Source organism: Heterocephalus glaber, unplaced genomic scaffold (assembly GCF_053883595.1).
Source record: "Heterocephalus glaber isolate CG9 unplaced genomic scaffold, H.glaber_assembly_v1.0 deba00000470, whole genome shotgun sequence".
Classification (NCBI taxonomy): Eukaryota; Metazoa; Chordata; class Mammalia; order Rodentia; family Bathyergidae; genus Heterocephalus; species Heterocephalus glaber.
In genome coordinates this window covers 13,083,928-13,106,753 of record NW_028258145.1, presented here as the reverse complement: position 1 = coordinate 13,106,753, position 22,826 = coordinate 13,083,928, and the positions used below count along the sequence as shown (strand labels likewise).

Here is a 22,826-nt window from a genome sequence, read left to right as displayed (position 1 = left end):
GCACAGCTTACAAGCATCCTCAGGATCCATCCATGCTCAGTCCTTCCATCTCAGTTTCTGTCTCTTTCCATAAACCATCAGTTCTCAGTCCCATTTTCCCTTGGCCCTGTCAAGGAGATGTGGCACTGAGAGGTAGAATCATCCCCTTTCAAGAGCTCCTCAAAAACAGGAACTCACCTTTTCTCCCTTCTCTTTTCCTCTTCTCCCATGTTTCTTGTAACTCACTTATTATATAGATGTCTGCATATTTGTCTCTTTTGATACTTTTTTGATACTGGGGATTGAACTCAGGACCTCAAACATGCTAGGTAAGACAGTCTAGGGCGATCTTCATGGGTTTTCTCCATTGATTTTAGAGGATGAAAGAAGAGAGATCCAATATGGCTGACTAGATGCTCAGATTCACTGAGAAGGTATTCTGCAATGGGGGAGGAGCTTCAACACTAAAACATAAAATTAATAGGAAAGACACTATATGTAGATGAAACAAAACAACTGAATAACTGAAAAGGGGAAACAGCACTTCCATAGCTGGTCTGTGCACCCCAGCCTCAGCCCCACCCCAAGCTCTATCCCCAACCTCACTCCTCTGGGGAGCAGCCATTTTGAGAGTGTTGCAAATAGCCTGAGGATCTGAGCTAGCACACAAAGGCCAGACTACTGTGACAAAATTTGCGTACTGTGACAAAACTTCCCTCCCTCCATCAGTCCACCTCTAAATACTGGGGAAAGCTGCATTCCTGTGAAGTCCTCCTATCTTACCACAGGCAGGAGGGCCCCACCTCTCCCCTACTCTGGCCAGAGGGAGATGAACAGGCAATTGGCGCCCTACCTGACTCCACTCACAGTCAGCCTGGGTGTCAGGCCTGCCTGCTGAATCACTGGTGCACACACCCAGTCCACTCAGCACCTTCCCTGAGCTCCCACTTGCACAATGAGTCAGAGGATCATGAGTACCTGTACTCAAGTGAAGTCTGCCCAGCACATCAGCTTTCAATAGGACTTCCAGAGTATGCAGCCACCCACAGTCTTCAAGTAGTTGCCTGGAATCCCCTTGAAACTAAGGCAAGAAGGGAATTGTGTGGACAATTTACATCTATGTTCTCTTGTTGGAGTGCTGGAGCCAGGTACTTGCCAGATTGTTGTTACTTTTTTACTTTGATTTAGTTGCTGTTTATTTTTGCTCTCTTCTTATCTTCCTCATCTTTTTCTTTAGCTCTATAACAGCACTATTTCTTACTGTTTACTTGTTTTTCCCACTTTTTTGTTTGCTTGTTTGTTTGTTTTTTTGGTACCTGGGATTGAACTTGGGACCTTGGACTTGAGAGGCAGGCTGCAGAACCACTGAGCTAAATCCCCAGCCCTCTCCCACTTTTTAAACACTTCCTTTCAAGTTTTCCTTGTCCCTGTATTTCACACTCACTCAGATATTCCCATCTTATTTCATATTAAACTTCTGTTCTATCTATTCTATTCCTTTTGTTCTTCCTTATTTTACCTAGCCCCTTGTCTTCCCTTGTCTCTTCTCCACTTTATAGGGTCACAAATAAATCAACAGGTTTTGACAACCTCACACCATTCCTTAATCCATAATCACACCTCCTTCCTCCTGTTTCCCACCCCCACTGCCACAAATGTTAAACCCTCAACATTAATCTTTCATTCCAATTATAAACAACCTCTAACAGAATCTGACCCCACATCTGTTTTTAACCTATTGTTATTTCCCCTATGTACCTCTCCTCCTGCAGAGTTGCACTCCTCTTACGCCCATCCCTCCATCTCTTTTCCTTCTTTTCTCCTTCCACATCACAGAGTAATCACTAATAACAATACAGTATAGACTGCAAAGTTGATTAATAAAGGGGGAAAGTGTAAATGCAAGGTTTAACTCAGAAATGATATTTGATCAGATCTGTTGATGGTGGTGTAACCGATAGTAATTCTTTCCCCATAACACAATAATAGGGCCCAAACCATTTAAATTGAACAGCAGAAAGGGTGAACAATATCTATGGACAAATAAAGTCATGAACATTTCACTGGAAGGGCAAATGTAACTAAAAAGATCTTCATGTCAACTACAATCTCTCTTCACTGTATTTGACCTCAAACAAATGGCACGCACACACACACACACACACACACACACACACACAGAAAAATGGGACAACAAGGAAACAAAAGACCCCAAAGTCTCCCAGCTCTCCAAAGGCAAATCTAAGAGGTACTTATGGTCAGAAAGCAAACACCATTTAGCAAGCTTTATAAAATGATTAAAGAAGAGGTAAAGAAACTTGGCGAATTCAAAGAGGACACAATCAAAAAGTTCATGAAATTATCGTACAAAATGACCAGTGTGGATATGAAAGAAACAAAAAGGTTCAAACCATGAATGACAAATTTACCAAAGATGTAGTCTCTGTATAAAGGTATTGCACAGAAATACTAGATATAAAAAATTGCAGAAATTCATAAATTGTAGAAATGATCAATGTGAAGACAGAGTTTCTGAAATTGAGGGCACAATGGTAAAATAAAGGAATTACTCAGAGAAGCCTACAAATCATAAGAGAACAAGAAAATTTTATCAGCTACTGGGCAACACTAAGACCAAACTAATCCTACTTGGAGTTACAGAGAAACTAGAAGACAGCACACATGGAATAAAAAATTTGTTCACAGAAATCATAATAGAAAACTTCCCAAGTATAAGGAAATAGTTCAACATACAGGTAAGCAAGGCTTACAAAATGTCAACCAAGTATGATGATAAAAGAAGCTCCCCACAACACATTTTACTTAAAATTTCAGGTGTCCAATAACTACAATCAAAACTAGAATATTAAAAGCTGTCAGAGAAAGCCAAAAAGCAGCCTCCCAAGAATTACAGCAGACTTCTCAACACAAACATTAAAAATCAGCAGAGCCTGGACTAAAGTATTTGAAGTCCTGAAAGCAAACAACTTCCAACCCAGATTAACCAATCCAGCAAAATATTCTTTCAAAATGTATGGAGAAATAGGGTTGGGGATTTAGCTCAGTGGCACCTCACCTGCCTCGCAAACACAAGGTCCTGAGTTCGATCCCCAGCACACACACACACAAAATAGATGGAGAAATAAGGACATTCCATGGTTAAGAACAACTCAAGAGATATATGAACACCAAACTGGTACTCCAGAAAATACTCAAGAATATCCTAGAGAGGTATCCTAGAGACGATGAAGCCAACAAAGGCAACATTCCAGATGGAATGAATAATACATCAAGCAAGGTGAATAGATTGTAAAAAAAAGAAAAATAAAAGTCATCAATAGAAAAAGAGTGCAATGATAGGAATAAATCAATACCTTTCAGTAATAACTGTCAATATTAACGAACTCTTGAAGACATTGGTGTAGGAAAAGATTTTATGAACAAAACCTCAGGTGCCCTTGAACTAGCACAAATAATCAACACATGAGATCTCTTCTTATTAAAAAGCTTCTGCACAGGAAGAGAAACCATCAACAGTGTGAAGAGACAACTCACAATGTGGGAAAAAGCTTTCACTTGCTGTTCCTCTAGATAGTAGACAAAGTTCTTAATAAAAGTTTTGTATAAATTAATTTTATTGGTACATTTTTGGTATACAATATAATGGCATTCATCATTGGAGATTTGTACCTTTACATAATCTCTCTTGATTCTTATTTTTCCCCCTTCCCCTGCCCTCCCTTCAACCCCTCCCCCCTCTATTTACAAAGACATTGTTTCCAATCTTTTCATTTTCTCATATTAATTCCATTCCCTTCTTTGCTTCCCCCACCCCTTTCACTTCCCCTTCACCTTTGAACCTTTTCTTCCTATTTCACATTATCTATTATATCTTTTGATCCTTATTTACACTTTCAGTTTCTCACACCAGAGAAACTATTTGGTATGTACACATGTGTGTCCTATGTATTTCACTTAATAGCATGGCCTCAAAGTGCATCCATTTAGCTAGAAATGTCTCCAATTTCTCATTCTTTGTGGCTGAGTAGTACTCCATTTTATTTTCAAAAATCCACATTTTTTAAATCCAGTCTCCAGATGATGGGCTATTGGGGTGTTTCCAAGTTTTAGCAATAACAAACAACATCTTGTATTTTTAAGCTCTGTTGTTAGGAGCACACATACTTAAGATTGGTTATGCTGTTTTTGTACAGTTAAACCTTTTATAATTACAGTATGCTCCTCTTCATGCCCAATAATCTTCTTTGTTTTTAATTTTCTTTTTCTGATATGATATAGCTCTAGTCTTCTTTTCTTTTGTTGAGCATTTTCATGGCACATGTTTTTCCATCCCTTTTCCATACCTTTAAACTATTTGTGTCTTTACATATTTTAAGAATATTTCTTATACACACTATATAATTAGATTTTTCATTTTTATTTGATCTGAAAAATTTCAGTATTTTAAATGGTACATATGTTTATAGCATTTACTTTTAATTATTGTTATAATTTGATTAGTATCTACCATCTTGCTGTTTTCTAATTGTTCATCTGTTCTTTGTTGCTTTTATATTCATCTGGCTTCTTTTTAGTTAACAGTTTTTATTATTCCATTTACTCTATTGACGTTGTATACATTTAAGTATCTTTTTTGGTTACCTTAGGGATTACAAGCCCTTAATTAATGAAACACTTCAAATAATTCTGTGCCACTTTAAGCATAATATAAGAACCTTATAACAGTATATTTCCAATTCCTCTTCCCACCCTTTATGCTAATGTGATTGTCACTAAAGCTGGGGATTAAAACATACCAAAGAGTTAGACAGAACAATTTCTGTTCATACCAGAAGGGCTGAAAAACCTTGTAATTCATAAGGCATTGAGTGCAGTGTTCAGAAGGAAAAAGCACCTAGAATAAATGCTTTTGTGGCTCCACCTATCAAATCTTAAACCAAAAAAAGATCCAAGTAACTTAATTGCACCTCAGAATAAGGTTCAAGTATATATATTATATACAAATACTCAGCATCGCTGGATCAATGGCTGAATGTTGGACTGGGTAAGAAATACATAAAAGTACCCTACTGTATCCAATAATGACAAAAAGTTTTTAAAAACTGCAATGATGAAGTATGTCAAAGGAACCCAGGAGCTAAATTAAAACCTCCAATGACAAAAATCAGAACAATTTAGGAATCAATGAGAATCCAGTGTGGCTATACCAAGGGAGTCAGAAGGGCAGCAGTAGAAGGCAAACTGGAAAGAAAGCAGGGACCAGATCAAATGAGTTTGGGTGAGCTGTGTTAAGAGCTTCGGTTATGCTTTTAGGTATAAAATGAAACCACCAGAGGGTTTAAAGCAAAGAACTGATGTGACTGTATTTCTGTCTCTGATTCTGTTTGCTGGTGGGTGGTCATTACACTCTATGGGGGTAAGAACAGAAACAGGAAAACCAGTTGAACTGGTGCAATATTCTAAGGAAAAGAGTTAATGGTGTAATTGAGACAGTGAAGCCATAATTAGTAGTTGAGAGCTACATATAAGTAAATTTTGACCCAGTGAATAGGATTTTTAATGTTATGGGCTGATCAACAATATTGTGTTTCATCAGCAACAATTGCTTTTAATGCCAATGCCTGGTTTTTTTCTTGTTGCTGTTGTTGTCTAGTTTTGTTTTTGTTTGTGGGTGTTGTTTGTTTATTTTGGTCAGTGGTAGAATGTTTTATTTTAAGCTTGCTGTTCAAACTTTCAAATACAAGACGTGGCAAAGAACAACAGTTAACACAACCACATCTGCCACATTTCTTTGAATTGGCCTTTCTATATTATGTCATATGCGATGATCTGTTCATGAGATTTTAAAGGTAGCATTGTCAATTTTCTGCTTTGAAACAGTTCTGTTAATGTTCTGAAATTGCTTAAAACATCAACTTTTAGTATTCTGCTGCTCACATTAGTGACATTATTGAATATATTATTAATAAGTTTCAATTCCCAACTATAAGTTAAACTGAAGTTAAATTCTAATTTCAAACTAAAGAAAGAATACTTAGCTACTTTTCTCAAAAATATTTCCATTCTGAAATAATTTCATATGAGATACAATAGTTTTATTCCTCATGGAACTCATGCTGTACTTTTTTTCTCAAAATATAGTTGATATATTTTCCGCAAAATGTTAAGTTCTGTATAGATATATACCTTATTTTGAAAAATTTATAAAATATAATTCCTAAAAACATTCTTGAAAATAGACAATAGAGGAAGGAGAAACATAACAGATGAAGCCTAATGTCTCACATGATAAACTGTGTTCTTATAATTCTATTAATACATGCCTCGAAAAACTTCAGAATGCACTTTGGTCAATAGTAAAAACATTAGTACATAGGCCAATAAAGCAAAATACTTTCTGTTGTTTTCAGCAGAAAGAAAATATATGATGCAATGAGGCTTATTTGAGGCTGGTCAAAAGGAATGGTAAGAGCAAAGTGATATGACATAGCTCTGCTCTCCACATGTTCCTCATTTGAAGATTAGGATTTGGGAATTAGAACTGCACCAAACAAATAAATTATTTACAATTAACTATTTTATTTTTTAAATTAATTTTATTGTGATATTTTAGGTATACAATATAATTACATTCATCATTGGAGATTTGTACCTTTACATAACCTGTCTTGGTTCTTTCTTTTCCCCATTTCCCTGCCCTCACTTCAGCCCCTCCACCCCTCCCTATTTATAAGAACTTTGTTTCCATTTTTTCCTTTTCTCATATTAATTCCATTCCCTTCTTTCCTTTCCCCTACTCATCCCACTTCCCCTTCCCCTTTCCACCATTTCTACCTATTTCACATTATCTATTATGCCTTCTGATCCTTATTTACACTTTCTGATTCTCACACCAGAGAAACTATTCCATATTTACACGTCTGACCTATTTATTTCACTTAAGAATATCACCTCAATTTGCAACCATTTAGCTATAAATGTCTCTAATTTCTCATTCTTTATGGCTGAGTAGTACCCATTTTATTAAAAAAATCACATTTTCTTTATCCAATCTCCAGTTGATGGGTAATTGGGCTGTTTGCATGTTTTAGCTATTACAAACTGTGCTGCTATGAAAATGGGTGCACATATAATCATTATGGTATGATTCTTTTAATTCTTCTGGGAAAATCCCCAGTAGGGGACTAGCTGGGTCAAATGGGACCTCCAATCCTAGTTCTTTGAGGAATCTCCACACTGATTTCCACAGTGGTTGCACCAGTCTATATTCCTGCCAAGAGTGGAGCAAGGGTCGTTTTTTCCCACAGCCTCACCAGCATTTGTTATTGGTTGATTTCATGATACCAGCCATTCTTTCTGGGGTGAGGTGGAATCTCAGCATTGTTTTCATTTTCATCTCTCAAATGACCAGTGATGGTGAAAACTTTTTCATATGTTTATATGCTACTTCTACTTCTTTTCTGAGAAATGTCTGTTCATTTCAGATGCTCATTTTCAGATTGGGTCTTTAAATTTGGGAGTTCTGATTTTTTTAAAGTTCTTTATAGATTCTAGATAGTAGACCTTTGTCTGAGGAACAGCAGGTGAAATTTTTCTCCCGCATCATAGGTTGTCTCTTCACATGGTGGTGGTTTCTCTTGCTATGAAGAAGTTTTTTGTGTTTGTTTGTTTTGGTACTGGGGATCGAACTCAGGACTTTGCACTTGTGAAGCAGGTGCAGAACCACTGAACTACATCCCTGGCAAGAAACTTTTTATAAGATGAGATTCCACTTGTTGATTCTTTGGGCTAGTTCACGTGTGACTGTGGTTTTCTTCATGAAATCTTTTCCTATGCCAATATCTTCAAGGGTTCTACCTAACCTCTTTCCCAGCAAGTTTAGTGTTTCTGTTTTAATATTTAGCTCTTTCATCCATTTCTGTTTTAGTTTAGTGCATGGTGAGAGATATAGGTCTAGTTTTAATCTTTGGCAAGTTGAAACCCAATTTTTCCATTTATTAAAAAGGCTATCTTTCCTCCAGTGAGAGTGTTTGGTGCCTTTTTCAAAGATGAGGTGGCTGAGTGTGTCTGGAGTTGTTTCTGCATCTTTTAATCTCATCCACTGGTCTTCAGGTCTGTTTCTTTGCCAGCACAATATTGTTTTTATCACAGTAGCTTTGTAATATAGTTTCAAGTTGGGGATTGTGATAATCCCTACCTTATCTTTATTGCCTAGACTTGCTTTTGCTATTCCAGGTCTCTTCTTGTTCCAAGTGAATTTTTAGATTGTCTTCTCAAGGTCTGTGAGGTATGTTGTTGGAATTTCAGTTGGGATGGCATTGAATCTATATAGCAGTTTGGGAAGTATGGTCATTTTCACTATGTTGATTCTTTCTACCCAGGACCAAGGGATGTCTTTTGATTTTCTGATATCATCTTCAATCTCTCTTTTCAGAGTGGTATAGTTTTCAGAGAAGAGGTCTTTGATTTCTTTTGTTAGGTTGATTCCTAGGTATATCAGTTTCTTGGATGCTATTGTGAGAGTAATTGTTTGCCCTATTTCTGTCTCAGTGGGTCTGTTGTTCATGTAGAGGAAAGCTATTGATTTTTGTGTGTTGACCTTCTATCCAGCTACTTTACTGAATTTGGTTATTAAGTCTAGAAGACTTTTGGTGGAGTTCTTGGGGTCTTCTATATATAGTATCATGTTGTCTGCAAATAATCACAATTTGACTTCTTCAGTTTCTATCTTTATTCCTTTCATTTCTTTCTCTTGCCTAATTGCTGTGGCTAATGTTTCCAAGCCTATATTGGACAGGACTGGTGATAGTGGACATCCTTGTCTTGTTCCTGATTTTAGTGTGAAGGATTTCAGTTTTTGACCATTTAGTATGATATTGACTGTTGGTTTTTCATAGATGGCTTCTATCAGATTGAGGTAGAGACTGTCTATTCCAATTTTAAGAGTTTTTGTCATAAATGCAAGTTAGATTTTGTCAAATGCCTTTTGTGCATCTATTGACATGATCATATGGTTTTTGTTCTTGGCTCTACTGATATAGTGTATTACACTGATTGATTTGCATATGATGAACCATCCCTGCATCCTTGGCATGAATCCCACTTGGCCAGGATGTATGACCTTCTTGATAATCTTCTGCATTCTATTTGCCAGTATCTTATTAAGGATTTTTGCATCTGTGTTCATTAGTGAGATTAGCCTATAGTTCTCCTTTTCGGTTGGGTCTTTCTCTGCTTTGGGGATCAAGGTGATGCTTGCTTCCAGGAATGAATTTGAGAGTACTACTTCCCTTTCAATTTCATTGAAGAGTTTAAAGAGTAGTGGCAGTAGTTCCTCTCTAAATGTCTTGTGGAAGTCAGTGGTGAAGCCATCAGGACTCAGGCTTTTCTTAGTTGGTAAGTTTTTAATTACGTTTTCAATTTCATTGATTGTTATTGGGTTGTTTACAATTTTTAGGTCTTCTTTGTTCAACTTTGGTAATGCATATATATCTAGGAATCTGTCCATTTCTTTTGTGTTTTCCATCTTACTGGGACTATATGTTCTCAAAGTATGTATTGATAATCCTCTGGACTTCTGCTGGGTCTGTTGTAATTTCACCTCTTTCATTCCTAATTGCATGGATTTGGGCCTTTTCTTTCCTTTTTCTGATAAGGTTGGCTAAGGGCTTGTCAATTTTGTTGATTCTTTCCAAGAACTAACTCTTGGCTTCATTGATTTTTTTGTATTGTTCTCTTAGTCTCCATTGCGTTGATTTCTCCTCTGATCTTTATAATTTCCTCCCTTGTGTGAACTTTGGGTTTGTCCTGCTCTTCTTTTTCTAGAAGCTTGAGGTTCAGCATCAGGTTGTTTAATTGGGCTTGTTCTGTTTTCCTAATGTGAATATTTGCTATGAATTTCCCTTGTAGGACTACTTTCGTTGTGTCCTACAGGCTCCGATATGTTGTATTGTCATTGTCATTTAATTGAAGGAACTGTCTGATTTCTTCTTTAATTTCCTCTGTGACCCATTGGTTATTCAGAAGTGTGTTGTTCAGTTTCCATGTGTTTATGAAATTGTTGTGGTTTCTTTTGCTATTCATCTCCAATTTCATTGCACTATGGTCTGATAATATACAGGAGATAGCTTCAATTCCTTTGCACTTACTTAAATATGTTCGATGAGCGAGTATGTGGTCTATTTTGGAGAATGACCCATATGCAGCTGAAAAGAATGTGTATTCTGATTTTGTGGGGTAGAGCACTCTGTAAACATCTGTTAAGTTCATTTGTTCAATAGTTTGATTGAGTGCTAGTATTTCATTGCTTATTTTTTGTCTAGTTGACCTATCAATTTGTCACAGGGGGGTATTAAGATCCCCCACTGCTATTGTATTAGTGGTTATTTGATTTTTCATGTCCATTAGTATTTATTCTATATAGTTGGGTGCACTATTGTTTGGTGCATATATATTTATGATTGCCATCTCTTCCTCTTGGACTGTTCCCTTTACAATGATGTAGTGTCCTTCTTTGTTTCTGTTAATCAGTGTTGATTTGAAATCCACTTGATCTGCAAAGAGGATAGCTACTCCTGCTTTTGGTGGGGTTCCTGTCACATGGAGTATTGTTTTCCATCCTTTAACTTTCAGTCTATTAGTTTCTTTTTGAATTAAGTGTGTTTCTTGTATGCAGCATATTGTTGGATCTTGCTTCTTGACCCATTCTGCCAGTCTATTTCTTTTGATTGGTGAATTGAGACCATTAACATTGATGGTTATAACCAGCTGTGGGTTTAGCTCAGTGGCACAGCTCCTGCCTCATAAGCACAAGGTCCTGAGTTCGATCCTCAGTACTGCAAAAAATTTTTTTAAAAACATTGATGGTTATAACTGATATGTATTGACTTATCCTTGTCATGACTTTTTCTTTTTGTTAAATTCTCCCCCCTTTGCATTTAATTTCTTTTTTCTTTTCTTTTTTTTTTTTACTGCTTGAGAGGCAGGCACCAGAACCACTCAGCTAAATCCCTGGCCCCTGCATTTAATTTCTTGTGCCTGATGGATTCATTCTGCTGAGCTTCCTGCAGTTGTGATCCTCATTGTCTTTTCCTAGGATATTGTTTAAAATTTTTTGCAGTGCTGGTTTGGTATTCATTAAGTTCCTCAGGTGCTCTTTGTTTGAAAAGTATCTTATTTCTCCATCAATTTTGAAAGATGGTTTGCAGGGTACAGCAATTGGGTTGGAGATTGTTTTCTTTTAGGCCTTGAAATACTTCACTCCAGGCTCTTTCTGACTTGAGGGTTTGTGTTAAGAAGTCTGATGTAATTCTGATGGGCTTTCCTTTGTATGTGATTTGTTTCTTTTCTCTCACTGCTTGTAGAATTGTATTCTTCAGTTAGCTTTCTGGAATCTGAACTATTATATGCCTGGATGTAGATTTTTTTATCACAGCTAGTTTGAGTCTACATGCCTCCCTTATCTGTATGTCAAATTCCTTTCCCCTCCTTGAGAAGTTTTTGGCCATTACTTCTGTGAACAGTTTTTTTTATGTTGTCTGCACTCTCTTCTGTTTCTTCATTGACTCCGATCAGTCTTATGCTATTCTTTGCATCATCTAGCAGCTGCTGGACTGATTTCTCATGTTCCCTTATTGTTTTTAAGAAATTTTTCTTTTCCTAGGAAAAAATGATGAGAAATGGAAAAAATGGAAATAAAGCCTTTGTAAATAGGGAAGGGTGGAGGGTGTGAAGGGAGGGCTAGGAATGGGGAAAAAATAAGAACCAAGATGCATTATATAAAGGTACAATTCCCAATGAGAAATGTAATTGTGTTGTATACCAATAAATGTGTGTACCAATAAAATATGTGTACCAATAAATGTGTGTACCAATAAAAGAATTTAATACAAAAAAAAAAAGAAATTTTTCTTTTCCTGATCACTAATTGCAATCCTGTCTTCTGTATCTGGTATTCTGTTATCACATTGACTCATTCTGCTCCATAAACTATCAATAGAGTATTTAATCTCCTGGATATCTGTTTGCATCCACTTTATGCATTCCATTTGTTTCCTATGCTGGGATTCCATCATGTTCCTCAGCTCCTCTATTTTTTTATCCGTGTCTGCTCTAGACTTATTAATCATGTCTTTCACTATGAGCACAATCTCTGTTGTTATCTGAGAAATTATTTTCTATTTCATTTTTTCCAGATCATCTTTTGTTGCCAGTTCAGGGAGTCCAGATGGTTGAGTATAAAATTTTTCCACCTTGTTGCCCTTTGGGGTTGCCTTAGGTGATCTGGAAGTCTGGTTTTGAGACTTGATTACAAGTGGCTCCTCATTTCAATAGATGCAGCCTGCTGAGCCTTTGTTGAGGGAACTTTTTGCTTGCCTTGTGGTCTTCAATTGTGTGCCACCGAGAAGCCTTTTCTCTGGTGTTCACCTCTGAGCCAATTCCTGGATTCAGAATGGTGGCCTTCTAGATCCCTGCACTGCTCTGTTGTCTGGGTGGGGTTCAGGCTGGACCCTGTGCACACTTGGGATGCTATCTGGGTGGGCCTCTGGCTGTTGCTTGTGCACCTTTGCAGCTCTTTCAAGAATTAACTATTTTAAATTTCATAAAACTTGGTAAAAGCATGAGGATAGTCAATATGATACACTTGGGACCAAGAAAATTGTAGATTGTTTTAAATAAATTCTTTAGAAACCAGATGCTCAGTTTTTAAAAAACCTATGAAATAATTTTGTTTCATATATGTAATTCCTAAAACAATCTTGATTGTATAAATGTACAACTTAAATCAAAGCCCAGTGTGAGATGCTATCATATTTGCCCTATATACCTAACATACCAGCATGATAAATTCTCATTTGACACTTGGCAAGCTATTAAAGGGGAAGCAGTTAACTGCACCTAAAATAACCCTTATATAATGGAGGGGCGATGCATCAGATTAAGATTAGACTATACAATTTATAATCTGAATCTGTTTTCTCAAAATCTGGGTATAATTTTATAACTAGCTCTCAGAGGAATATTTTATTGGGTCTCAACCTTATTCTCAAGTTGTTCATTTAAATGTAGTATGAACAGCATACACCACAGTGTATCATGGGAGAAAATTTTTTTACATGAGTAAACATAATGTACTTCAGTAATATCAAATGGCTGACATTGGAGAGACTTGGCATCTAACTTGAATAGATTTCTTAGTAGCTGTGTGACTTTGAGTAAGCTTCTTTATCTTTCAGGGCCTCTGTCTCCTCATAAGAAAAAGATTAATGGGCTCTGAGGAGTTATTATGGGATTGAAAGATTACTCAGGTAAAGTTCTTAGAACTTTGTTAGAAATCAAATAAGCTCTACAGGCCTGTGCAATATGATCTTAGCACACATTACCTAAACAATATGTAAAACACCTGAGAGGAGTGCTTTGATTTGCCAGAGATCAGGTGTGAACAGGGCTATGGCTTCATGTTATTCAGTGAGTCAAGTGAGCCACACCTCTGCCTCCAACTTCTCTTTAACTCAGCATCTAATCTCCCAGTTGCCTCTTGGTGTTTGCTCTGCTCTAGCTTCTCAAGGAGCTCAGACCAGCCATACCTGTGGTACTTCTTGCCACCTATCCAAAGCCTTGTAGGACCTCTATCCAGCACAGCTTACTTGCCAAAGTGAGCACCCAGGGCCAGAATGTAGGACTCCTTCCTCGCTCAGTTTTAACCAAGGAGTCCTAGGCCAACTTCCCAGAGCACTTAGATGATGCTAGAGCTGTATCTCTGAACCCAGAAAAAAGAACACTTCAGGAGAAAGGTAACTACTGCTGTCAGAAGCCGTGTGTTGGGGGCCTTTTTTCACTACTCTGTAACTGGGCTTGAAAAAGCTCTGGGGAACTTGGTCAAAGGTACAGGGTACTGAAGAGCTGGAGCTATTTCTTTTCTTAATATTTATTTTATTTGTACATGTTTGGAGTTCATATAGTCTACAGTCATCTTGGGTAATGGTTACCTATACATAGTACAGCATGTTTCTTTTTCTAAATTCCTTTCTCCTTCCCTCTCACTCCCTCCCTCATCCTTCAGTTCCCTTATTCCATTTTTTCATTTTTGTTGATATTATTTGCCTTAGCTCATGTTGTTGTATAGGAAAAAATACAACTCCCAAATATACAATTCTGTTAAATGTCAAATGTGCCTAGTTCATGTCCCTTGAAACTGAAGAATAAATTCCAAAGGTCAACTGAGGTTAGGAATAGGAAAGATTTATTCAGAGATAACTCCTGAGAGACAGGAGAAGACTGGAAGTGAGCTGCCACCAAGGCCCTTTGTCAAAGGTGATTTCTACAGCAAAGTCACAACATGGGTACAATGTTAGTCAAACTATAATCAAGCCATAGGACTACAAGTATAGCAAGTATAGCCAGTTAACTTCCCTATTGGTCCAATAGGGAAGTAGCTCACATGAAGAGGGTATATGGAAAGAACAAGGACATTTTTGGAAAGGGACTGGTCCAGATGATCTGGTCACCCACCTGGTTGACTGATGTCTATCTGGAGTTCCTGAAACTGGAGGGGCTAATTCAGTATAATTCCAAGTTACTGCTTATCCCTTAGGAAAGCATGTAGACCTGGCCATTGTATCTTTTTTATGATGTATTTTATTTTATTTTTATGTTATTCTTCTTTGCATCGTCTAGCAGCTGCTGGATTGATTTCTCATGTTCCTTTACAATTTTAAAGCAATTTTTCTTTTCCTGGTCACTAATTGCAATCTTTTCTTCTATATCCGAAATTCTATCCTCACATTAGTTCATTCTGCTGAGCAGACTTTAGATGGAGTTTTTAATCTCCTGGAAATCTGTTTGCATCTGTTTTATGGATTCCATTTGTTTTATTTTATTTTCAAATTTTAATTTTGTTGGTACAATTTAGATATACACAATGATAATATTAATCATAGGGAACTTGTACCTGTACAGGGTGTATCTTGAGTCTTCTATTTTTCACATTCCCCTCCCCTCCCTCAACCTCTCTTTCCCTCCCTATTTACAAAAGCCTCATTTCCATTTTTTCCTTTTCTCATTTTTTCCTTTTTCCTTCCTTTCTTACCCCTTCCCCCCTGCCTACTTTCCCTTTCCTTTTGAACTTTTTTTTCTATTTCATATGATGTATCTTGTTTCTTATTTTTTTTTCCAACCTCTTTCCTTCTCTTCCACCACTCCACCTAATAGTGTCAACATAATTATTCTGCTAAAATGTTATGTTTTGCTTTTGATTTAAAATTCACCCTGTAATATTTTATAACTATTATCTGGTACTATTTTTTACAAATTTGACTTCTAAGGCAATCACTATTGCTCTCACTTCAGTATTGGTGTAAATGATCTTCTGTGTGTTCAACAACTAGGACTTTGAGACCAAAGCTAAATACGTAACCAGACTAAGGGAACAGCCAATATTTTGGCCCTGACTCGCCACAGTCAATAATTACTCAGGACACTAGGGAACATCTCTACAGGATCCTACTACTGTAGTGAGCCATCTAACCTCCTAAGCAAGGAGATTGTTAGACCCAGAGGACAGGAGTCAACTGATGTACATTGTGCTAAAAGGGGAGTCACCAGGGAAAAACCATCTCCCGTGTTTCCAAGGGAAGCCTGGAAACCATGGTCAAGCAAGACTTTGACTCATCCTGCCAGATGACATTGGCAGAGGACCTAAGAGGCTCTCTACATGCTTCCAAAAGCAATCCCTGGACAGCCTTGCCTGACATTAATATACAACAAAAGGTTAATTCTAATTCATACAGGTCTCACTTGAACTTGGTCTTAAACATTCAGCATAACCAACAAGATATATTAAAATATTAATAGTAATTTAGGCTAAATATACAAAAGGGTTCCAAGTCCTACATACTGGCTCCTGCTGACAGTTTCTATCTACACCTACAACTTGTTATTCCTGTGATTCAGTATGACAAAAAAAAGCCACAATAATAGCTACAAAATTGAACAAAAATCTTTTACTTACGTAACTAAGATTATCCTTCAAAAATATAGGGCCTCAATATTTTCAGGCTAAACTTTTACATGTTTATAAATAAAGCTTGTTATCTTTAAATAAATCACATCAGATAAAAAGATCCTTTAAAAAATCAAACTTACAGATAACCTTTTAACTGCCAAAAAGTAGAGATTATATGTTACTAGAAAAAATATTGCTTTTATGCCAATGGGTCTGAAATAATAAGTGATGCAACATAAAATCTAGCCAACTGTGCTTCAAACAACCACCAAAAATCACTTAAGTCATGGGGATCCTGATCAAAAACCTGAAATTAGACCTCTCTGTTTCTCCCCATAGCAGGGCCATTATTAATGTTTCTTGTAGCCTTGCTATTTGGACCATGTTTTCTCAATCTCCTACTTAAATTTGTTTCTTCTCATTTGACAGCTTCAAAGCTAAAAATGGTGATGCAGACTCTTGACAGGCGCTCTTCTAGCTCTATTCAGGACCTCTAGATAGGCCTCACCGTGGTAACCTCTGGCTGCTGCTCTCCAACAGTACCCCCTCTCAGCAGGAAGTAGCTCAGAAGACCTTTCATTGCTTATTCTTCCTGACAGGAGTGAGGGTCACTACTGTAGAAGGGAGAATGAATCAAGGTAATAGGTGAAGTTAGGTAAATAGGGCACAGTTAAGTTGAAGTAAATTAAAATTTAGGGTTTAAATGATTTAACATACCAGAGGACCCAAATAAGGAGCTTAGGCAAACTGACTATCAGAGCCTAATGAAATGTTAGAGACAAAAACACATTCCTAAATAAATCAGAAAGAACTTGGAGGACATGAAGTGCAAATAAAACAGCTTACTTTCCAGACAACCAAGGACTACATGCAACCAGAGCATTCCTGTGTTCTGCAACATTCACCCCATTCAAAAACTGCACATCAAGCCAATGGACTTAAACCTCTAGGATGTCCACCTTGTGGTACTCGTCCCTGACCAACAAGGAGCTCTTCCTTTTATTCTTTCTATTAAACATACACTGAATCATTCCCCACTGCTTGCTGAATGCTGTTTTGTCAGCTACAATCTTCTTTGCTCCAAAACAAGGACCTGAAGCTATAAGGAGCTGGTTATAGTAAGATACCAGAGACTGAAGCCCAGAGGAAGTCTGTCACATAGTAGCTAACATCAGAGAGGTTTGCCACCTAGCTTGACTAGGTTTCTTAGTAGCTGAGTGACTTTGAGTAACCTTCTTTATTTCTCATGGCCTCTGTCTTCTTCTGTAAGAAATAAATATTAATGGGCCCTAAAGAATTAAAAGATTACTCACGTAAAACTGTTACACTTTTGTCAAAAACAAAATAAGCTCTCTAAACTTGCACAATATGTGTTGGCCTATATTACATTCACAATATGTAAAACACCTGTGCTGTGATTTGCCAGCGATCAGATGTGATCAGGGCTATGTTCTCAACGCATTCAATGAGTCAAGTGAACCACACCTCTTTAATCTCCAACTCCTCTTTAAATCAGCATATGGCCTCCTAGTTGCCTCCTGGTGTTTGCTCTGCTCTAGCTTTTCGAGGAGCCCAGACCAGCTACACCTGTGGCGCTTCTTGCCACCTATCCTAAGCCTTGTAAGAACTCTGTCCAGCCCATCTTCCTTGCCACAGTGGGCACACCCAGGACTAGCATGTAGAGCTCCCTCCTTGCTCATTAAAAACCAAGGAGTCTGAGACCAACATCCAGAGAACTTGGATACTTCTAGAGCTGAATCTCTGAACCCAGAAAAAAAAGCACAGTTCAGGCGAAAGTTATCTACTGCTTCTCAGAAGACATGTGTGGGGAACCTTCCTTTGACCACTCTGTATATAGGCTTGAAGTAACTGCAGGGATCCTGGACTAAGGTACAAGGAACTATGTAAAACAATTCTAGGTGATGATTACTTAGTCACTGTTCATAGGTATCCACTGATTCAGGCAATCCTGGGGTAGGTAAGATTGTGACCAATGCATTATCGCTGAAGCCTGTAATGTTCTTCGGGGATTACCTCAGTGGTATTATCTACAAACCCAGAAGATAGCCTTTGATTGTCAAAACTCCTGATGAGGCTGGGGATCACCATGTGCAGGATCCTCAGAGATGCCTCTTTGGATGGAGGTGCAGGTCTGAGAGGCAGATTTTCTGTCAGCTATTTAAGTGTGCCTAGGGTAAAGTTGGAAAAAATGACCTAACAGCTGTGAGTAGGGCCATAACAGTGATTGACACACATTCCCTCCTTTCCTCTGAACTCAGAGGCTTACTGCTCTGGAGGAGCCTGGAGTGATGTCTTAGAATCTCCTAACCATCTCAGATGCAGTGTTGGATGGCATCCCAAGGCCATCACAGCCTGGAGATTCAGGATCACACTGGCCACCACAGGGAAGGGAGATTCCATTCCATTTAGGGTTTGCTGACCTTGAAACATAGTCTTTCTGTCTTTCCTTTGAAATCTGCATTTGAGACTACTATTAGGCAAGAGGAAGGATATTAAAGGGGTTACAGGGGGAGATAATAAAGGGAGGTGGATGTGAGCAAGATATATTTTATACATTGAGCCCTGCAATGTGAAACCAGTGAAGAGGGTGGGGCAAGGATGTGATAGAGTTGACATGATCAAAGGATGTTATATGCTTGTAGGAATCTGCCAAAATGAAACCCATTAATCTGTATAACCAATTTTTTAGAAAAGAAAATTCTTAAAATATGCCTATGGGACAAGGACTCAGGGAAGGTTTCTTTAAAGATTGTCAACAAAATTTTAGGGGAAGGAGAGATAAATGAATAACATGTTTTCTTCTCTCTATGAACAGCTGCAGATAACCTCCTCTTCACCTCATTTTGATATACCTTGTCCTCCCCGTGGAAAGTCAAGGAAGTCAAATGGCCAAGAAAGAATGTAAGTGGTAAATCACAAACAAGGTTGGAACTAGCTCTACCCCACTTCACCAAAGACAGTATGCTACAAGGACATATGCTACAAGCTCTGCAACAAGTGTATTTGTTCTGTGTAAAGTAATCAGAAATATGTGTTAGAAAATCATCCTGTATTTAATTATTTTCTAATTATCTACATTTAGAATTGCATGTTTGTTTTGATTAAGAAGATAAAGAGAAAGCCCCAGTATAATGGTAACCAATTTAAATAGTTGTGGTTTTGGTACTACATAAAGACTTTATCAATTAGGAAAAGATAACTCCAGAAAAAAGAACCTTGGGACCATAAATGTGTTTAGATCCTTTCTGATGTTTTCATTCACAAACCAGCCCTGCCTTGTTCCCCTTTCTTTCTCCTCCTAGCCAAGGATTCTGAAGCCAAAAGTCTGAAAGTTAATTATAAGTCCACTTATGCTTTGTGTCTTTTTGGTATTTTACAGTTCAGGAAACTCCTAGATATTACCACATTCGTGATTCTGAACAGATGGTATGGCTCCTGAGTGGAAATGTATTAATAGCAGCTCCATCCAGCAACAATGTTGAGCCTAGTGAGTGATATTTGAAACCACTATTTCTCCTGGAGGGACCCCACTTCCCCTAGGATAGAAGTTAGAATCCATGAGCCCACCCTGGTCCATATCAATTCTGGGCACCAGCTCAATATACAAAAGAAGTGCAAAGAAGGTAAGACAACTAACTGCCTTCCGCAAAGGAAAACCTGTGCCTAACAACAGGGTTTTATGGGATGGACATCTCCCCTTACCAAAGGAAAACATCTTCAGAGGCAAAAAAAAAAAAAAAAAATTACCCTTTTGAGCAATGGTTGAAATCCTTGGAGTTTCTCTCCTTTAAAGTCCAACAATTGGCCCTGTACCCTCAGATTCAAACTCCCTCATCTCTTTTACCCTCAGATTACACATTTGACTAATTTGGCATTTTCTCCTCCAATAATGTGAAATACTTCTTCCATCAAGTCAATCTATCTCAGCTTCTTTCCCTTTCTTCAGTACCTCCATGTTGCTCTAGTCCCTCTCTTAGCAGCATTTCTCACCTTTATTTGCTGGGTTTTCTATCACTAACTGACATGCTCCAGTGTAACATCCACACTCTTAATACCCATATTCTGTTCTTATTAACATTCTGTTTTCCTGTACCAATCATAGCTGAATTTCATCCAGATTGCACTGGAGAGTTGGCCACACAACTTGCGTCCACTTCCTATTCCCATTTACGTCAAAGCAATCTGATTTGCAGAGTGCCCTTCACTCCCCACTTGAGATCCATTGCCAAAGCAAATTTCTCAAACCAAAACCCAAAAGACACTTCTCTGATCCTATTTGTTGGCCTTTCAGCCACATTTAGTATAATTTATATGTTCCCTTTTATTCACACTCTATCTTATTCTTCTGTAGTTCACTGGCTCCTCTTCTGGGTTTCCATTTATGAGATACTTTTTCATAATAATACTTAGAAAGTACTTTTAGACATCCTAAACAATACTTCCACTTACATCTCATGGGTCACAGTTTAAGCACATGGCCACATTTAGCAGCAAAGTTGGTGATATATATATATATATATATATATATATATATATATATGGAAAGTAATGCACCCTGTGACAATTGGGGTGCAGATATTGAGGAAGAGGAAATAAATAGGTTTCAGAAAAGGAACCAAGTCTCTCTGCCATGAAGCTAATGGGAGGAGCCCATTGGGAGAAGTCCTCAGGGCTTCATATCCCCTTGACTTAGAAGAGTAACTGAGTGTGAGGTCACAATACTGACTTCCCTCTGCTTGGAGCATGACATCTACATTTTTCCTTGTTTCCAGTCACTCTTGCCATAATAGCATGTAGAGACACAGAACTTCGTGATGAAGGAAAAGGCAATCTGGTTTACCTGGGAATCAAAGATAAAATTCTCAGTCTCTTCGTCACAGAAACTGAGGGCCACCCTACTTTGCAGCTTAAGGTGAGTGGATGTGCAGCTACTGAGAGACATGTATCAAATGGACTATTTAATGTCACATCATGCTCTACAGAAATAAAATGATAGTTTTACACTCCAGATTGATCAATATAATGAAAATAACTGACTTTTAAATACTGCCATTAGAACAAATATAACACCCAATGAGTTGTTTCTGAAAAGCCAAGGCATGGTGGCTTCTCAGTCCTAATAAACTGCTACCTAGAAATCCTCTAAGATAACAGAATGCTCTCATTTAACCAAAGGCTATCACTTTCAACAAATGGAGAGAGACTGTTTATCTAGATTTTGTAGAGCATATGTTTATATCCATGTGCTAAAAGGAAGATTTATAGTAATTAAACTGATACTTCCACTAATGATAGAAAGTACAATGTCCAAGGCCATTTGGAGCTGGTAATTCAGTGAGACTAACCTGAACCTGGGAGTGAATGTGAACCAAGTACTCGCAAGAAAGAGATGCAAAATTCCCTCTGTTCCAGGGAGAATCAGTAGTACCCTGTGTAATGGGACCTTGGGATAGAGCCAGGCTATTGGGAACTAACAGATACCTGTTTAGACAGCCTGGGCTCCTCCTCCTCACTAACAAGCCCTTTTTCTCCTTCCAGGAGATGGACATCATGGACCTATATAGGGATAAAACATCACAAAGGCCCTTTCTCTTTTTCCACAGTGTGGAGGGCTCCATTTCTGCCTTTCAATCTGTCTCCTACCCTGGTTGGTTCATAGCCACCTCCTCTGAGGCAAATCAACCTGTCTTTCTCACCCAAGAGAGAGGCTCAATGAACACCAACTTCCATTTAGATCCTAAGACTTAAGTCCAGTATGGGCTGTGAGTGGCCAATTCTGAATAGAGGATCAGCCTTTTATTTGAAAACGCAATAACTCATTTCTGTATCATGTCCTTCACTTGAATCAGTGGGAAGCCTAAAGGTCACTTTCATTCTTTCCTGATCTTTTCCCACCATCAGTTTGGCTACCAAGTCCACTTCAGCCAATTCCTATGCTTCTTACATGCACCCCTCCCTTCCTATTCTTCTGCCAACTCCCAGCCAAGAGATGTGAATGTTCTTGTTCACATAACTGTATCAATAAAATAAAATATTATTATTTACTAATTTCATGCATGTTTATTTTAAACATTATAACACATACCCCAAAAGATAAATGTAAAAAAGATGGATGTAAAATTAAAAATTTACATATGACTTAATAATCATGGTGGATTCATAATATCAAAGTTAACAATTTGACACACTGTATATAATTTGGTTATTATTGTTAAATGTTGTGAGTGTAAATCAATTCATATTTCATAGAATCATTCATTGTACATTAGAACCACCCAAATAACCTCACCTAGGGTTGAGAAAAAGCTTGCAAATGCTGCTGGGTGGATAGAGAGAGTGAACAGAGACACAGAGTGGATGGGTCTGATCTTTTTATTTGTAAGTCATTTCAAAAAACAGAATTTTATTGCCTCAAATAAAAATGAAAGATGACAGATTGAAATTCCTTGGGGAATTTATACTCTAATAGACAAACTCTGGGCATTTATATTTTTGTATTGCTAAATGGTATCATTGTTCATGCCACTGTGATACACTATATTCAATTTCTATAAAACCTTTGTGCTTATCACTGAAATACAGTAAACTTGCCCCAATATTCACCTGACTAAACACTGGCTCACAAAAAGTCATTGATGTCAGTTTGAATTTCTCTTGGGCAGCTTCTCAGAACTAATTGCACTGTCCTTATTTTACTTGATAAAATAATTGCAAATAGAAGCATCAGCTATGATATTTTCTTATTGTTATTCCTATTTTCTAGGATTTCAGTAGTTTATGTAATTAATAGTTTCTTCATGGG

The 22,826-nt window shown here is 37.6% G+C and overlaps 1 protein-coding gene across 3 annotated transcripts; it reads left to right on the top strand.

The window, feature by feature from the left end:
- The first annotated feature begins 941 nt into the window (after positions 1-941).
- Il36b (interleukin 36 beta) lies at positions 942-22,069 on the top strand. Of its 3 annotated transcripts, none has more exons than XM_021258168.2 (5): positions 942-1,127; positions 18,840-18,925; positions 19,404-19,511; positions 20,797-20,936; positions 21,563-22,069. In XM_021258168.2, exons 2-5 carry the CDS (start codon positions 18,910-18,912, stop codon positions 21,770-21,772), a joined length of 474 nt encoding a protein of 157 aa, XP_021113827.2. In that variant the 5' UTR covers positions 942-1,127; positions 18,840-18,909; the 3' UTR covers positions 21,773-22,069. The 3 variants fall into 3 exon arrangements, with proteins under 3 accessions (XP_021113827.2, XP_021113828.2, XP_021113830.2); XM_021258169.2 differs by lacking the exon at positions 942-1,127 and adding an exon at positions 13,529-13,793; XM_021258171.2 differs by lacking the exon at positions 942-1,127 and adding an exon at positions 17,734-17,893.
- Positions 22,070-22,826: the final 757 nt, after the last annotated feature.